The sequence below is a fragment of the Dipodomys ordii genome, unplaced genomic scaffold (genome assembly GCF_000151885.1).
Source record: "Dipodomys ordii isolate 6190 unplaced genomic scaffold, Dord_2.0 Scaffold2, whole genome shotgun sequence".
NCBI classification, from domain to species: Eukaryota; Metazoa; Chordata; class Mammalia; order Rodentia; family Heteromyidae; genus Dipodomys; species Dipodomys ordii.
The window spans coordinates 8,242,185-8,259,474 of NW_012267218.1; the positions used below are offsets into that span (position 1 = coordinate 8,242,185).

General features: G+C 37.8%; 1 protein-coding gene across 1 annotated transcript in view; it reads right to left on the reverse strand.

Moving 5' to 3' along the window:
- Positions 1-17,290, reverse strand: part of Ppp4r4 (protein phosphatase 4, regulatory subunit 4) — a 93,658-nt gene that overhangs the window by 1,725 nt on the left and 74,643 nt on the right. Inside the window, exons 18-26 of the mRNA XM_013013249.1 lie at positions 15,007-15,154; positions 10,173-10,317; positions 7,796-7,837; positions 7,625-7,699; positions 6,312-6,381; positions 5,820-5,900; positions 5,006-5,099; positions 3,040-3,110; positions 888-1,032 (exon numbers count right to left, since the gene is read on the reverse strand). Coding sequence (XP_012868703.1) covers positions 888-1,032; positions 3,040-3,110; positions 5,006-5,099; positions 5,820-5,900; positions 6,312-6,381; positions 7,625-7,699; positions 7,796-7,837; positions 10,173-10,317; positions 15,007-15,154 — 871 coding nt within the window. The remainder of the gene's footprint in view (positions 1-887; positions 1,033-3,039; positions 3,111-5,005; positions 5,100-5,819; positions 5,901-6,311; positions 6,382-7,624; positions 7,700-7,795; positions 7,838-10,172; positions 10,318-15,006; positions 15,155-17,290) is intronic.

The following is a 17,290-nucleotide window of genomic DNA, read 5'->3' on the forward strand; positions in this document are numbered from 1 at the left end:
CAACTCTACAAGGCCGGCCACAACTCTGCTTCTGCTTTTTGCATGTTTAATTGGAGATAAGAATCTCATAGACTTTCCTAACCTGGGATGGTTTCAAACCACAATCCTCAGTTCTCAGCCTCCTGAGTACTTAGGATTATAAGTATGAGCCATCAGTGTCCAGCAATTCCTAGGTTTGTTTTTTTTTTTTAACTTATCTGCTAGGATCTGGGGACATGCCTTGTAATCCCAGCACCCAGGAGGCTGAGGCAAGTAGACTGAGCAAGCCCAGCCTAGGCTATATTGCAAGTTTGAGGCCAGCTTGGGCTATATAATAAGACCTAGACTCAAAACAAGTGGAGGAAGAGAAGGGAGTAGGGCAGAAAGACAAAAGAATGTCTATGACTATAGTTAGATATGTTTTCAAATACATCAGAAACCAGAATCTCAAGTTCTGATCAACCAGAGGTTCGGGAACTCTATGAAAGAGTAGATCTGTAATTGAAGGTTGTGCATTCTGGCTGAATCATTTGTATGACTTGCCATAGTTTATGATAATATCCTTGTAAATGTTTAAAAAACAAAGACTTCAATAATTCAAACAATATATATTATACAGAAAAGAACCATGAGAAAAGAGAATAGAAAGCTTTATGGCTTCACTTCAAGGCATACTGTAGTCAGTGCCTAGGTCCTGTTTACTGAACTCAAAACTCTGGGTTCAATGTCTGTGCCACACATAAATCATCTTATATATACTCCCTAATAAAGCCTCATGCAATAATGACCCCTGCAGCTCATGTCTCCCAGCACAGATGTCTTCTATTCTTGGGGCATCATGTAAGAGGGAAGCTAAGGCACTGAGGAGGCAGAGGTCAAAGCACTCAGCAGCATGCACTGTTACTTACAAGGTGGCCTTCCGAGGTTGCACATCCTTACTTCCACCACTCTTTGCATCAGCGCTACCTGTCCCCCGGGAGGTACTTGGTAATTGGGGATTAGGAGAAAAAGAAGGTGGGGCACTACTGGCACTTCGAGTCCGGAAGGAGTCATCTGAAAGGAATGCATGTAGAGAATGAAGCACATTGAATATGCCAAGAAGTTAGATGAACAGGAGCATGATTTATATACAATAAATAACACAGAGTTAGGTTTTGGCAGGGATATATTCCCATGAAGCTATTGCTACCCTTGGTGCTCCACTGCAAACCCTGTCTTCCTACCTCCTCCCTCATTAAACCACTAGTCACCTTAGATTGAATTTCTAAAATTTTATATAAAGAGAATATTAGAATTTTTCACCTGGCTTCTTTTATATTATCAGAGTAACTGAGATTGATTAGTATTAGTTATAACAGAACTTCCACTCCTTTTTATTTATAACTAGCACTGTATGGATATGCTGGAGTTGATCTATAATACTGTTTGGTAGACTTTGGGATTTTTCCAGGTTTTTTACAATTCTATACCATGCTGATAAGAATGCACATGTCTAAGCCTATATATGGATCTGTTCTAATATTCTTCAGTGAATGCCTCAAAGTAGAATTGCTGCATCATTAAGTACATAGTTATCTTCAGAAAAGACTGTCAAAGTACTGCTCAGATTCCTTTCTTTCTCCTTTCCTCTTCTTCCTTCAAACTGCCTTGCTCAATTCTGGCAGCAATGTATGGCAATGCTAGAGAGCTCTGCATCCTCCCATCGACCTTGTAGACAGTGCTCCACATCCTCTCACTGACCTTGGAGAGAGTGCTCCACATCACCTCATTGACCTTGTAAAGTGTTCTATATCCTCCCATTGACCTTGTAGACAATGCTCCACATCCTCCCTTTGATCTTGTAGTCAGTGCTCCACATTATCTCATTCACCTTATAGACCGTGTTCCACATCATCTCATTGACCTTGTAGAGTGCTCCACATCTTCCTACTGATCTTGTAGAATGAAGGACAACCTCTCTTGGACCTTGGGAAATGATCTACATCTTCCCTGTAGCGTACTCTGCATGCTAGCACTGGCCTTATAATGTTTCACATTCTCAAAATGTCCTTTATTCATAGACCTTAAATTTCAACATCCCTAACAATCAGTGATGTTAAACAGCTTTTTATACACTGACATGTGTATCTCATGCAAAGTTCAAGTTAAAAGTTTTGTCCACTTTAAAATTAGTTTGTGTGTGTGTGTGTGTGTGTGTGTGTGTGTGTGTGTGTGTGCGTGCATGTGCGCACATGCATGTGTGCATGAGTACCTGTCCCAGAGCTTTTGTGCTCAAGGCTGGAGCTCTATTATTGAACCAAAGCTCCACTTAGGGCTTTTTGGAGTCTAATTATAACAATATAATATTTTCACTGTCCTAAAAGTCCTCCAAGCTCTATTATTCTCTCCTTTCTCAGTCTCTGCCAAGCACTGATCCTCTTACTGCCTTCCATGGTTTACGCTCTCACAAATGGTCTTTAAGTGGGTCACGTAGTATGAATTCTGAACAGATTAGCTTCTTTCATTTAGCAACATGCATCTAAGGTTCTTCTATGTGTTTTTATGGCTTGCTAGCCTATTTGTTTATTTATTATTGTTCATGGCTTTTTCACACTAAATTGCAAGAGTTGAATTCCTATGACAGAAAGGAATTTGATCAGAGGCTAACATGTTTACAATGTAGCCCTTACAGAAGCTTTGGAACTAACTTTCAAGCATATAAGATGGTAAATATTTAGCTGTAAATGATGTCTTATGAATTCCTATTGTTTTTAACTTCCTTACAAATTACTGAAAATAATTTCTGTCTATGCCTCATCTGGCCCACAGACTATAACAAAACCACCTTACCACACAACTTTGTCCATCTTTTATCTTTTGTAAATATTAAGCTCTGAGTATTGACACAGTGGAAATAATATAGTTAAGGATTTACCCTGTTGCTAAGGGAAAGCTTAATTTCTTGAGTATTTGATAAAGACATACATTTAGAAAACTACCATGTCTAGAAAAAAGTCATTTAAAGCAAACAGAATTTTATTCAGCACAGTCACTTTTGGAAGAGTGTAGGCTGTGACTCACCAGGTAGTGAGATCACGCTGGTCTTCGGCAGCACAGAGACAGGAGGGACGTAAGCTGCTGGGGAGCTTTTACTAGAAAACAATGACTTCCTTTAAAAATACAAGAATACACTTCCTTCAATTTGTCACCTTATACTTCAGGTGTTCTAATCATTTTTGGTTCATACTTTTCTCTACTTATAAAACATACTGTTGCTTTCCTTTTTTAGTATTTTTTTACATTTCATACTTCAAAATACTTTATTCTATACATTAAAAACATTTCCTTAAAGCTTTGTTTCATCAGAATTACAATTTTTCTTTTGCTATGCAGCCAAGCCAGTAAAACAGGTAAAAATTTTCCTGGAAAGCACTTATCTTTAGTTATAATCCCTTTTTAAAATTGTTATTAAAATGGTGATATACAGAGGGATTATGTTTTCACAAGTCAGGAAATGAATACATTTCCTTTTGTACAATGACACCCTTTCCTTTACTCTCTTCCAGTTTTTTTTCCTTCCATCCCCACCCACAAGTTGTATAGTTCATTTTCCACACATGTCTAGTGAGTACCATTGCTACATTTGCTCACCCAATGTCCCTCCATTTCTGTGCCCCCTTGCCCTCCCAAAGACAGATAAATGAACAGACAAGACAAAAAGAAAAAAAACACAAAAACCCTCTTGTTTCCATTTCTTGGAGTTCATCTTGATAAATATTTTATATGATCAGAGACACATAGCCACTGCACCTTTGTGTTCCTCTCCTAAGAAGTCCCTTCTGGGGTCCATAGGATAGAAACTCCAGATATACTAGCTGACTGAAACAAATCTAGAATAAGTTGTCATTAATATAGGAAATGTTTTTTATTTAACACATTGTTTGTCTTGGGGGAAAATGAGTACTTTCAAAGACATTCATGTTTTCTTAAGATTACTTTGGTTGTCCATTGACATGCAGCTGTTAAATACCATGAATGTACAACACATATAACAAATCATGGTAATTTAAAATGCTTCTCACAATCTAAGGTATATCATTTTGTTTCCTAGGCCAAAATAGGAAGCCATCTGGGCACTAAAGGCTCAGGCTTGTAATCCTAGCTACTCAGGATGCTGAGAACTGATTATCATAGCTGCAATCCTGCCCAGGCAGAAAAGTCTATGAGACCCTTTATCTCTAATTAAACACACACAAAAAGGTCAGAAATAGAGCTGTGGGCTCAAATGATAGAACACTAGACTTGAGTAAAACAAGCTCAGGGACAGCCCCACCCCTAGTGCTTAGCTCAAGCCCCAGGACTGGAACAACAACAACAAAAGAAGCCAGATATTAACTGATTGCTAGGTACAGCATGTTGCACAGTAAGGCCTGGCAGGGTACATCTCGTACAATTAGAAGTGAGCTTACTCTAGAAACATGCTGCGGTTTTTTTTCACTGACATCAATAACATGGATGTCACACTCACTGCCATTTAGAAGTTAAGTGGCACATGTGATGGCCTATGCTCCTCATAAATGTTGTGTGCATTCTGTCACAGTTTATACAACACCATGGCAATATTCTTCCTCGAATGTCAGGCTACCTACGTTTAAACAAATGTTAAACTTTTCTTTTTTTTCCCCCAGTCCTGGGGCTTCAACTCAGGGCCTGGGCCCTGTCCCTGAGTTTCTTTCCTCAAGCTTAGCACTCTATCACTTGAGTCAAAGCACCACTTCTGGCCTTTTCTGTTTATGTGGTGGTACTGAGGAATGGAACCCAGGACTTCATGCATGCTACGTAAGCACTCTCTCACTAAGCCACATTCCAAGCCCAGACTTTTCATTCTATAACCTAACAATCTTTATATTAAAACATTGGACAAATTACTAGCCTATAAAATTGCAAGATTAAGTCTGGTTTAAAAATAATGTAAATATTTCATTAAAAGAAAGTACATATAAAATAAAAAAACAAAAAAACAAAACGCAAACAGCTGACATCATACTTAACACACTTCTCTAAGTTGCCATATTTTGCATGAAAGCCTTGATTATTGAAAGACTGGCTTCGAATCAATTTGGATTTCTTGATTTCTTTGCCTAGAGTAATAAGCAGAAAGAAGGAAAATGCAAGTGTTCAGTTCATGCTTGGCGGCCAGCTTCTCCAGTCCTCTCCTTACCCCTTCCCACCCAAGTCCTTTGCAGTAAACCACAACAGCCTAAGCAGGCTGGAGTATCTCTCACCCACACTACTGAAACAAGTCATGGCAAAAGGCTAAAGACATTCTAGAATAACTTGTCTATTCCCTGAAATAACATTTTTGATGATTTCTTTTTTTATTGTGAAAATACTGTACAGAGGGGTTACAATTACATAGTCAAGATAATGAGTACATTTCTTATCAAGCATTGTAGCCTCCTCCTTTGTTTCCCCTTCCCATCCTTTCCCCCCAACCGTTCCCCCCCCCACCAAAGTTGTAAAGTTCGTTTTCAACATAACAACTTGTACATCTCATTGTTGCATATTTTTGCCACTCCTGGGGCTTGAATTCAGGGCCTCGGCACTGTCCTGAGCCACTTTGTACTCAAGGCTAGTGCTCTAAGCCACAGCGCCACTTTTGGCTTCTTTTAAAGTAATTTATCGGAGATAAGTGTCTCACAGACTTTTCTGCCCCAGGTTGGCTTTGATCTGGAATCCTCAGATCTCAGCCTCTTGAATATCTAGGACTACAGGTATGAGCTACCAGCACCTGGCCTGGAAATTACTTTTTAAGAAAGAAAACAAATCATAAGCAGACATGAAAAGAAGCCACTTCTTACTTGTTGATGGGGTGTTAGAAGATGGTCCAGGAACAGAAACAGGGAGGGCCTTGGGCAGACTTTGTGTCTTAGTGTCTCTGCCTAAAACAAACTGTGTTTTAAGTTGCATAATTTCCTGAGTCCTACATTAATGTCCATAAATACAAAACATAGAAAATATGAATCCCGCTCTCTAGTTAAACAGCACTCTATTTCAAACAGTCCTTATTTGTAATTTCTGTATTTCAGTTTTATATAGTGAACAGTTCCACAGTCTTATAGCTGACATCAAGCTTTCCTTCTGAAGGATCCGAGTCCCACACTGATTCCAACCATTTATTCCTGCCATCTATATCACAATAAGCAGGCAATTTTCAAAAGCAACTTTTGAAAAATGAAAGGAAGTGAAGCAATTTTCTCCAACAAATTAAAAACTCAGTATGGCCTTTCAGAATACAAGGACACAACGTTGGTTCTGTAGCTAAGTGCTCAACAACCAGGAGAGACACTTACGTTTCTTCTCAAAGATTTTATCATTAGAGGACCTCCCGTCATTCTGTTGTTTCTCCTTCTCTAACTGCTCCTGCAATGAAAACAGGGGTTTCATATTACAGGTACAGCTTCAATAGATCTGGGAAGCTGTTCTGAGAGGAATTTTTAATTTTTCAGAGATAAAAACATAGTTCATAAAAATATCTTTAAAAAGTGGGGTCCCCATACTTGTGTCTAAACAATTCAGGGTTCAGAATTTGGATTTGTGGCCTGCCCTTTTTGGCATTGCTGTATAATGAGGCTTTATTTCTTTAGATTGTTTTTATGGGTTCCCAGCAGTATAGCATTTGTATTATTTCAGTTTCTAATGGAAAATGGCAAAATAATATTTTTATTCAAAAAAAAAGAAATTGTCTATTCTGTATATTTAAAATGCTATTAATGTATAATATAAATTATGTGAATCCTATCAAACATTTAAGGAAGAAATGAAACTAGTTTAAAAACCTCATCAGAAAATGAGAGGAGAGAATATTACCACCATAACATATTTGTGTCTGATGAGACACAGTAAGTGATAAAAACAGAATTATAAATTAATTTCACCATTGAGTCTTTGAAAACAGATGAAAACTCTTTAACAAAAACATCCGCTAGAAATTCAACAGTTGAGAAAACAAACACATCATCATGGGTAGGCTTATGACCTATTACAAGACTGGCTTAAAATCCATCACTGAATTGATGAATACAAAGAAAGCCAACAATCACTTCTAGATATGCAGAAGAAAGGTTCTGACAAAATTTAACAATGATTCATGAAAGGTGTGAGCAAACCAGGAAGGAACATCCACCATCTGATAAGGGACATCTACCTGACACCTGCTGATGCCTTGTAGCTAATGAGAAAAGAGTCACCTGACCCTCTCTCTTGATGATCAGTGAAGTATAAGATGCCCACGTAGACCACTTTGACTTAACTGTAAGTCTTTAAGTGCAGTGGAGGCCCCTCCTTATATATGTTTAATCTTCCTGATATTAAACTGCTACTTGTCCAAAGGGGTCATGCCATGGGTTCCCACACCACATATACCATATATTAGTCAGTCAGTGTGATTATGTTGCTCAATTGTGTTTGTGTAAGGCTCTCAAAGGTAGATTTTGTTCTTGTTCATGAAAAAACAGATTTCAAAAAACTAAAATTGTTCTAGAATTAGCCATTTAAGAAAGAAAACAGTGAGACATTGAAAGAAGTTATTTCTAAGTTTTGTAACAAAGCACAGGCAGCATGTACTGGAAAAGTGTAGGTGTGTATGCACATGAAAACAACGTACCATCTCCAAAAGAAGTAGCTCTTCTCTTTCTTTCTCTTGATCCAACAAATCTTTTTCATAAAATTTTTTCTGAAACTGTTCAAAGTTGAAAATGACATTGTCATACAAGTAAAGACTTTCTGCTGATTCTGAAAGATTACTTTCAATATAAGATAAAGAATGCATACTTACAGCATCCATAGACATTTCCATTCTGTCCAACTCTAACACAGTCTAAAAGAAAGGTTTGATAATTATTCAGCCAGCTTCACAAAGACACTCCTTTCTCAGAGATGTTCAAAGCAAAGACTATCTGGGAGATTTAATTAAAAACTTTAATCTTTAACCCAATTCTATAAAACTTATAATCAACTTTTACATATTAATGTCATGATCCCATTTAACTTTCAGATGTTCTTAACAAGTCTAGAAGCATATTTCAAGTACCAAATAACTAAGAACCCCCAGTGTCAGTCTTTTTTCAACAGAAATATAATGTAGTTTTTGACATTTTAAAAAGTTTCACGACCAAGTATATATGAAACAAACTATCAACTGGCTTAAAATGCTTAGTTTGCTTCCACAGAAAGTATTTACCATTGTGACTTTCTAGCCAACAGAGAAGGCTTTGAACTGTAACAACATGCTCTCAATGTTTTTTCTTTCAGAACACTGATCTGAAGCAATACACTGATCTGATTAACTATGGTTAATCAGAACATGACAAAAGACAATACTTCTAACATTATTGAACTAGTTTAACTCCTATGATCAAAATAAATTTATATATTCATATGCTCAAAGATGTCTATTACAAACAGAATTATCTGAAGCTTTGTTTCTATTTTGACATTTATTAGAAATTTCGAATTTCGGGCACCAGTGGCTCATGCCTGTAATCCTAGCTATTCAGGAGACTGAGTTCTGAAGGTTGCAGTTCAAAGCCAGCCTATGAAGAAAAGTCCATTAGACTCATCTCCAATTAGCCACCAAAATAAGCTGGAAGTACAGTTGTGGCTCAAGTAATAGAACACTAACCTTGAGTACAAACTCACAGGGACAATACCCAGGCCCTGAGCTCAAGCTACAGGACCAGCACACACACACATATACAAACAGAATTTATGGCAAGTCTCCTTTTCAAATTATAAGTACTTCCTAAATTAAAAGGCTGGTTAGAGCAAGCTTTGTGTAACTTCCTCAAGGATTTCACATGAACACCTCAGTTCTATCTAAAGGAAACTATAACATGTTTATGGACTTACTGACATCATGTGAAATGAACTTAAAAGTAAGAGTTATACTCCAAAACAATCCACTGTGGACTAATAATCCATTAACTTAATCATGTCATTAGCGTAACTTTTTATGGAGGTAGCATTCTTCTGGAAGAATAATTAACTCTCATACTTATATTTTAGCAAGTTAAAATAATTGTCTAAACTTCCATATTTAAATAGTAAGTATAGAAATGTCTGTTAAATGTGTGTGTGTGTGTGTGTGTGTGTGTAGTGTTGTGTTGTGTGTTGTGTTCAGATTTCTAATTATTTCTATTAATGAAAGAACACCCATTTTAGTAAAACAAAATTATACAACTTAATAATAAGCTATCAAATCACTTTATAAAAAGGTTCCATTCTCATAACAGATACCACATAATGGCATCTAGGGAAAAAAACACAAAAGAAATTCACAGATTCTCTTTTTTTCCTCTCATCATTCATGCTAATTTATTCATAAATAAATGTTTAAAAACTGCATTTTAAAATTCATACCCAGATTCATAAAAGTGATCTCTTAAATTTGACTTGATCTTATAACAATACTAGTTAATACTTAGCATAGTTTTTTAATAAAAGTTTTTTAATAAGTATTTCAAGGTTTGATCTCATTAACTTTACTAGTTTCACCATTTTAGTTAATATTCCCAAACAATATCTCTGGATAAGATCTCATACCAAAATAAAACAAAACAAAATCATAAAGGAAAACGTCAGTGTCTGGTAAGAGAAGTGTCTAGGGGTAGGAATTAAATCTCTGGTTAGTCCTGGCTCTGCCACTTCCTAATTCCACACTTTTGAATAGTCAGACGACTGAACTAATTCTAATTCTAGGGCTCTTCCAAGACTGTTTTGACAAAATGTGACTTTCCACACTTTACCAGCAAAGTTTTACTGGGTGACCATCACTCAAGTAAAATCAGGAGAGTTATCCATCGAGTAGTGTTTGTGAGTTGCCCAACATGTGCCGAGCTCTCCTCACATGCTTACATGTTAGCAATAAATCTCTGAAAATGAGCTTCATATTTAGCTGAAGCACACATAACCCAAAATCAGTTATTATTCCTTACTGCTCTTCTGAAGAAATAAATGTGCTTTAAATAAAAAACTGGGGGTTGAACTCAGGACCTTGAGTTTGCTAGGCAGGTGCTCTACCACTTGAGTCACTCTACCAACCCAAAACTATAAATACTTTAACAGCATGGCAGCATGTTATTGTTAAGGCAATAAAGCTACAGCTAACACTATCCTGGTGCAATAACACACCTTGTCTGAGCAGAAGTACTTACTCTCTTTACAATGGCCAGAACATCTTTATCTTTTTCTTGACACAGGAGTTTTCTCACGCACATTTCTAACTGCTGAAGAAGATGCTTGTCTGCAGGAATCTTCAGAGTTGATTTCACTTTGGGCAACAGGTAGCAAAGTTTCATTCTGTATTTAGAGTGAATTTAATAACCAAGAATAATCGTAGCATGAAACTGCCAACCATTCAAGTTTTAGATAGCCCAGGACTTCATTTAGTTATACAAAAATACTTGTGTAGTGCCTATGAATAGGCTAAACATTCATTATTCTGGATACTGAGGCACAGAAATGAATCCAATGTACAAAGTTATCTGCTCTGAGGGACTTTTCATTTCAATACAGGGCATAGAAGAGAGAGTAACAAGCACATTTCTGTCAACAGTGGTAAGCACTGTGGAGAAAATCAAGGGAAAGATGAGACGTATTAGAGGGGGTGAATCGATCTTAAAGCAGGCATTGAGAGAGGAGTCAGAGAAGGCTTCACTGAAAACATGACATTTAAGTGAAGTCCTAAAAAGGAAGAGAGTATGCAGATAGCTGGAGAAAGCACTTGGGGCAACAGGGGAGCTTGCCTGATTGTTCCTTACTAGCAAACTGGTCCGCATTAGCAGTTAGCTGTTATGGCAGAAGAAAGTAGCAATGCAATTAGCTGGAAACCTCAGGGTGGTATTAAGAGAAAGCTTGTACAGAGTTCTGAGGGCCACTGTAAGGAGAACAGCTTCTATTTTGAGTGCAATGAGAAGCATTGGAGAGTTCAGAACAGGTAAGTGAAGTGATCCAGTTTAATTTTGTGTGTGTGTGTGTGTGTGTGTGTGTGTTTGTGTATGTGTGTGTACGCTGGTCCTGGAGCTTGAACACAGGGTGCTATGCCTGAGGTTCTTTTGCTCAAGGCTGGTACTCTACCACTTGAGCCACAGCTCTACTTCAGGATTTTTCTGCCTGGGCTAGCTTTGAACCATGATCCTTGGATCTCAGCCTTCTGAGTAGCTAGGATTGTGTGTGAGCAAAATTAACTTTTAAAAGCATTATCTGTCTGTTGTTTTGAGATTAGGCTGTATGTGGTCAAGGGCTGAAGAAGAGAAACAACAGGAAAACCCCAAGAAAGAGCTGAGTAGAGGTGCGGGAAGAGTCTAGGTTCTGCTTCTCTCTTGTAGGCAACAGCTGTGCTCAGGTTTGGAGGTAGAAAGACAGAAGGAACCTCAGCAAGTGGGAGAATGAACTAGTTACTTACTAAACTGAAGAAGAATGTAGAAGAAATTAATGCAGATTAGGAAGATTCAGATTGAACTGTACATGGCTGAAACCTGAGGTATCAATGAGACATTGAGTGGAAATGCTAAGTGGCAGTTGGCTCATGAGTCTGTGCACTGGAAGCTAGCCTAGTTTAGGAAGGGATGCTGTGTGCCTGTTTATCTTATACAGCTGTGTTCATTCATCATATTTTCTCCAGATTATTCTCTTCTTTTCTGTTTTGGCAAAAATTGAGGCAGTTAAGTCCCATTCTGAGAACTTCTCAGGATGCTGCCTCAGCAAAACCTTCAGCTGAGTTTTTCATAGATTTTTTTTACAGAGAACAAAGAAAGGTTTATGGCCAGGAAAGAGCCGGCAAGACCCCTTCTCACAAGGGAGAAGTGAGAAGAAGCACCAGCTATTGTCTGAGGTGACCTATATAACCTAAATGGTTTAAGAGGGGCTAGATGAGGCTAGGAGGCAGAGACCCTGGTATGGATGTGAGGGTCAGGGGCTTCATCATGGCAGACTAGGATTTATGGCTGCAGCTCAAGTAGTAGATAAGGGGCCCTGCAGCTGCTCAGACCTGAAGGCCACTCTAAGGGGCTTGCCACGCTGACTCCAGTAGAGTCTGCTTAGCATGGGAAACCATCTATCAGACCAAGATAGGGCTTCAGAGACCTATCTCTGAGTTTTGGGACTTCACCGAATTCTACCTCGGAGAATAGGGCTTCTAAGAGGCCTACTCCTGGAAAGGCTGGCAAACCCCTGGGAAAGATGTGTTTCTGCCTTTCTTTTCCTCATAAGAGTGCCTATTAATCTTTTACTGCTTCTACTGCTGCTCATTGTCAACGTTCCCTTATTCAAAGCTCTTTCTTAAGAGTGTTGACGACTCCAATATCTGATGAGTGTCTTAAAAATATGACTAACTCACCAGAGTTAAGTGCTACCCTGAAACCCCTCTTATGGAGTTTAGTAGACAAGTTATAAGTAAATATAAAAGTATTGGGGGTTTCACAAAGTCACTTCAGCAGAAGGAATTGTTTGTAAGGGATTTACAAGAAGCTGTAGGCGCAACTAGAACAGAAAGAATGTATGGCAATTGCTGAGACAGTTATTTAGGAGAAAGAATTTCCTGCTATTTACTAAGAGAATTGCTAGATCCAGGTCTCCTTGAAGTTTACTATTAAAGAAGAGACAGGAAAAAATCTTATGGGAAAGTTAAGGCCTCTATAAAGATAGGTAATGGTTAATTGGTGACAAACATCAAAACCCAAACCCATTGTATTCCTTAGAGATAAGCGGAAGACAAATGCCTATCAGGAGACCAGCTGGTGACCACCCAAGAATGAAGCCCTGCAGCAAGATTGTGTAACCTTTTGCCCTTTCTCAGGGAGACTTCTGCTATAAAAGTTTGTTATCCTCTGCATTAAATTGCATTCAGCATCCACTCCTCTTGTGTGTGAGTTGTCTGTTTGCCATCTCCCCCCTATTCCAGGTTCCTCCCCTAGGTGTCCTCCGTCGTCCCTACAGAACCCCGTCCGCGGCAGGGGCTCTTGTGATAGCATGTGATTTTATACATCCAAAAGGGTGAAGAAATTCCTCCTCTAGAATTTTCAGCACTGTACAACAAAGGCCTCAGTTTCCCCAATGCTCACCATGGATACTGGTAACATTTCCTCCAATAGGAGGCCCAGTTCCCCTAAAGAGAAACTATCTCACTTCTGACCACTGAGGAGAAGGCTTCTCTGAACACCATGAGAGTATTTCTAGCCTCAACAGTGCCTAAACGCAATGAATTTAAATTTTAAACTCTCACTCATAGAGGAACGAAAACATTAACAGTCTTTAGACACTTCTATAGAGAAAAGGAAAATATATATTCCTCAGAACTTTAAAAAAAAACATTGATTTATCTCTGTGAGATGCCAGAGCCCAGAAGATCACAAAGTCCTTGAGAATAGGGATCACAGCTTTTTGATCAACTAGACTCTCTATATGATCATATTAATAATGTCAATTCCACTTTCTCCTGATGCTAGTACGTGTCCAGAACCTGCCAAGCTGGCTTTGACTTTCCGCTATCTCAACCTACCAAGACCAAGGCTCCAAGATAGCATTGTACTATTGATAATCATCAATTAAGAGAAGTAAAGGATGGAAGGTGGGATATCAAGATATGTTATAAACTGAAATTAAGATGAATTTTACTTATAAACTGACATGTATAGCTACTTAAAAATATTTTTTAGTAAGGACAAGTGGGGTCTTAATTGCTGCACTATTTACATAGCCAGGATAAAGAGTCAACTGAAGCATCTACCAACAAACCACTAGAAAAAGTAATATTGTATATATACACAATTAATTATTATTCAGTAAAAAAAAATGAACAGCTGGGTGCCAGTGGCTCATCCCTGTAATCCTAGCTACTGGGAAGGCTGAGAACTGAGAATCATAGTTCAAAGCCATCCCAAGCAATCAAATTTGAGAGACTTTACCTCCAATCAACCAGCAAAAAGCCAGAATGAGAAAGGTGGCACCAGTAGTTGAGTGCCAGTGAGGAAGTTGAGTGAGGATGGGAAAACTCTGAGTTCAAGACCCAGTACTAGTACTGGGACCGCAGGAACATGAATGGAACAAGGAGACATTATGCAAATATGTAAAGGTAACATAGCCAAGCACAGAAAGACAAGTAATGCACATGCTCAAATGTGGAAGATTAAAAGTTGGGGTCTAGAAATAAATGAAAATACTAGTTACTAGAGAACAAGAAGGGAAAGTGGATTTAAGAATTTGAAAACAAGTCAGGTGCTGGTAATCCTGTAATCCTACCTACTCAGGAGGCAGAGATCTGAGGATCTGAGCCAGCCTGAACAAGAAAGTCAATGATACTCTTATTTCCAAGTAACCATCAAACAACAACAACAAACCCAAAACAGAATAGAGCTGTGGCTAAAGTGATAGAGAGCTAGTCTTGAGTAAAAAAGCTCAGGGACAGTACCCAGGCCCCGAGTTCAAGCACAGGATAAGAACAAAACACACACACACAGACACACACACACTGACACACATACACAGACACACACACACACACACACACGGAATTTTTTCACTTTATTTTTCTACCGATTAATAAAGATTTTTACAAGTATTTGTTCTAATAGATAAAGCTAGACTTCAGTGACTCATACTTGTAATCCCAGCTACGTGGGAGGCAAAGATCAATAGGACTGAGGTTCAAGGCTAGCCTGGACAAACAGTTCATCAGACCCCATCTCAATCAATAACTGGGCATGATGGCATGCTCTTGACATCCCAGCCATACAGGAAGTATTAATGGTAGGCTTATATCCAGAGCACGAATGTGATATCCTATCTTAAAAATAATTACAGGACAAAGGGCCAGTGGTGCATGTGGCTCAAGTGGGAAACTCCCTGCTTAGAAAGCAAGAGGCTCTGAGTTAAATCCCTAGTGGTCTCTCTCTCTCTCTCTCTCTCTCTCTCTCACACACACACACACACACACACACAGAGATATGCAAATACAATGTTATCAAATATTTTATGGGAGTGGCAACATACCTCACATTTGCTACTGGGTCGTGTGTCAGTTCAATAGCAGGTAGAAAAAAATATTTACAGAAAAATGACTTGGAAAAGATTTCTATGATAAATTCACAGGTATCCAAAAAGCGGAGTCTATTCCAATAACTTTTTCCTTGGCCCAATTCTAGAAAGAAAAACAAAAATATCACAAGTTAAATTTTCCTATGTACTATACACATAATATCTCATTTAAACCTGAAAAACAGTCCAATGTGATACATGTACCTATCTCTTCTAAAAGGTAAAAAAAACAAAAAAACAAAACTAAGATTCAGAGATCAAATTCAGATCTATGCAATTTCAAAATCTTTTTTAAACCAATTTCTTACTCTTAAGAATGCTTTGAGGTCAGATGATGTGACCTCACCTTCTTAGGGGAAAGAGATCAGAAGAACCTATTTTTCTCCTATCAGCCCAAGAGAAAAGTTAATGACAGCCTATCTCAACAAACAAGTCAGATATGATGGCACATGTCTGTAATCCAACTACAGCAGAGACATAAAGAAGAGGATTCTGGTCTGAGGCCAGCCTGAGGGAAAAAGGATGAGATGTTATCTAAAATAATAACTAAATCAGAAAATAAATCAAAGGTTAGAAATATGGCTCAGATGATAAAATGCTTGCCTAGCAAGTTCAAGGCCCTGTGTTTAAAAGAAAAAAATAGACAATGTCATATCTAAACATAATTATTGGCAGTAAATTATATTAAATGAAGTAAGCCAGGCCCAAAGGAATAATAGGTCCATGGTATCCCTTACTTGCAATAACTAGTATATGTCTAGGACAACAGAAAAGATCAAAAGCTAAGTACATATGCCCATATAAGAGGATGCTAAGCGAAATAAACCCCAAGAAAGGGACACAAGAGGTTTTATCTTTGTTGCTGTTTTTTTAATATACTTATAATGTACTATGTGATTTTTCTGTTTCTTTTGTATGTCTTCCCCCATGGTATAACCTCTATTTTCACTGTATTTGATTCCAGTGCCCTGCAGCTTGTATATACATTATCCTAATTTGGGGAGGGAAAGAGAAATAACAAAATGCTGAAATAAGGATACATGTTGACCCATTTTAGCAATGAGATGTACAAGACACTATATTGAAAATGAACTTTGGGGGGGGGCAGGGCAGAGGGAGGAGGAGAGGGAAGAGATGGAAGGGATGGTAGGAGAAAAACAAAGGAAGGGATAAAAATGGTCAATAGGAAATGTACTCATTACCTTACTCATGTAACTGTAACCCTTCTGTACAGAATCTTTATAATAAAAAATATATTTAAAAAAAGAAAAGAAAAAAATCTGGTCAATATTTAAAGGATAATTTCCTCCTTTTTTACATAAATGTTCAAAAGCAAAATTATTATTCAAAACCAAATAGAACCTTTCAAAATAAAACTTATTCTAAATGTGAAGTTCTACAAATAGAAAAATAAAACTTATTGAAAGAGACAACAAAAAAGATGAAAATAATTTGAGCATAAGTTTTTAAATACAATTTTAGAAAAATACTCTGACTTTTTTTGATAAGTGAAGATCCATGCTCTGATAATGAGAGTCCACTGCTGCCCCGCTGGGCACAACATGTGTGCAGTGATTGCCACATTTACTCAGCAGATACAGGCCATGGCTTTAATTCAAGAACTGACATTTTAATGATTGGGGCCTGCATTTTAGCCTTATAACAAATCTGTACTTGTTAACTGACTTCAATTCATTTATTCCATTTACATATGTTCCTATTTCCTTCTCTCTTTTTTCAATCATTTTTAAATTTTCTTTAAATAGTTATACAAAGGGATTTCAGTTTAACATGCCAGTTTATGAGTACATGCATCTTGACCCATGTCACTCCTTCTATCATTCCCCTCCACATCTCTCCCAACACCACCCATCACCTCAAGATTCCATTTTCACACATGCACACTGAAAACTATGCACGTACTCATCCTTTCTTCATTCACTTGCCTTCCAAGTCCCCTTAACCCAACGCTTGAAACCCACCAGGGCTCATCAATTTCATACCCACATACTGTCAACTGTACTCCAGGAAGAAAATCCACATTCAGTTAATTCTACTAATACTGAAAAAAGAACTGTAAAATTAGTGATCAAATTCAAATATATTCTATTCACATTTTAGTCCCAAATGGTAAAGGTAGAAATTAGACTTTCAATACAATTTACCTATCATAATTTCTTAAGTACTGGAATTATCAAAAGAAGGTTCTATGTAATTTCTTTCATTCATACCACAAAAC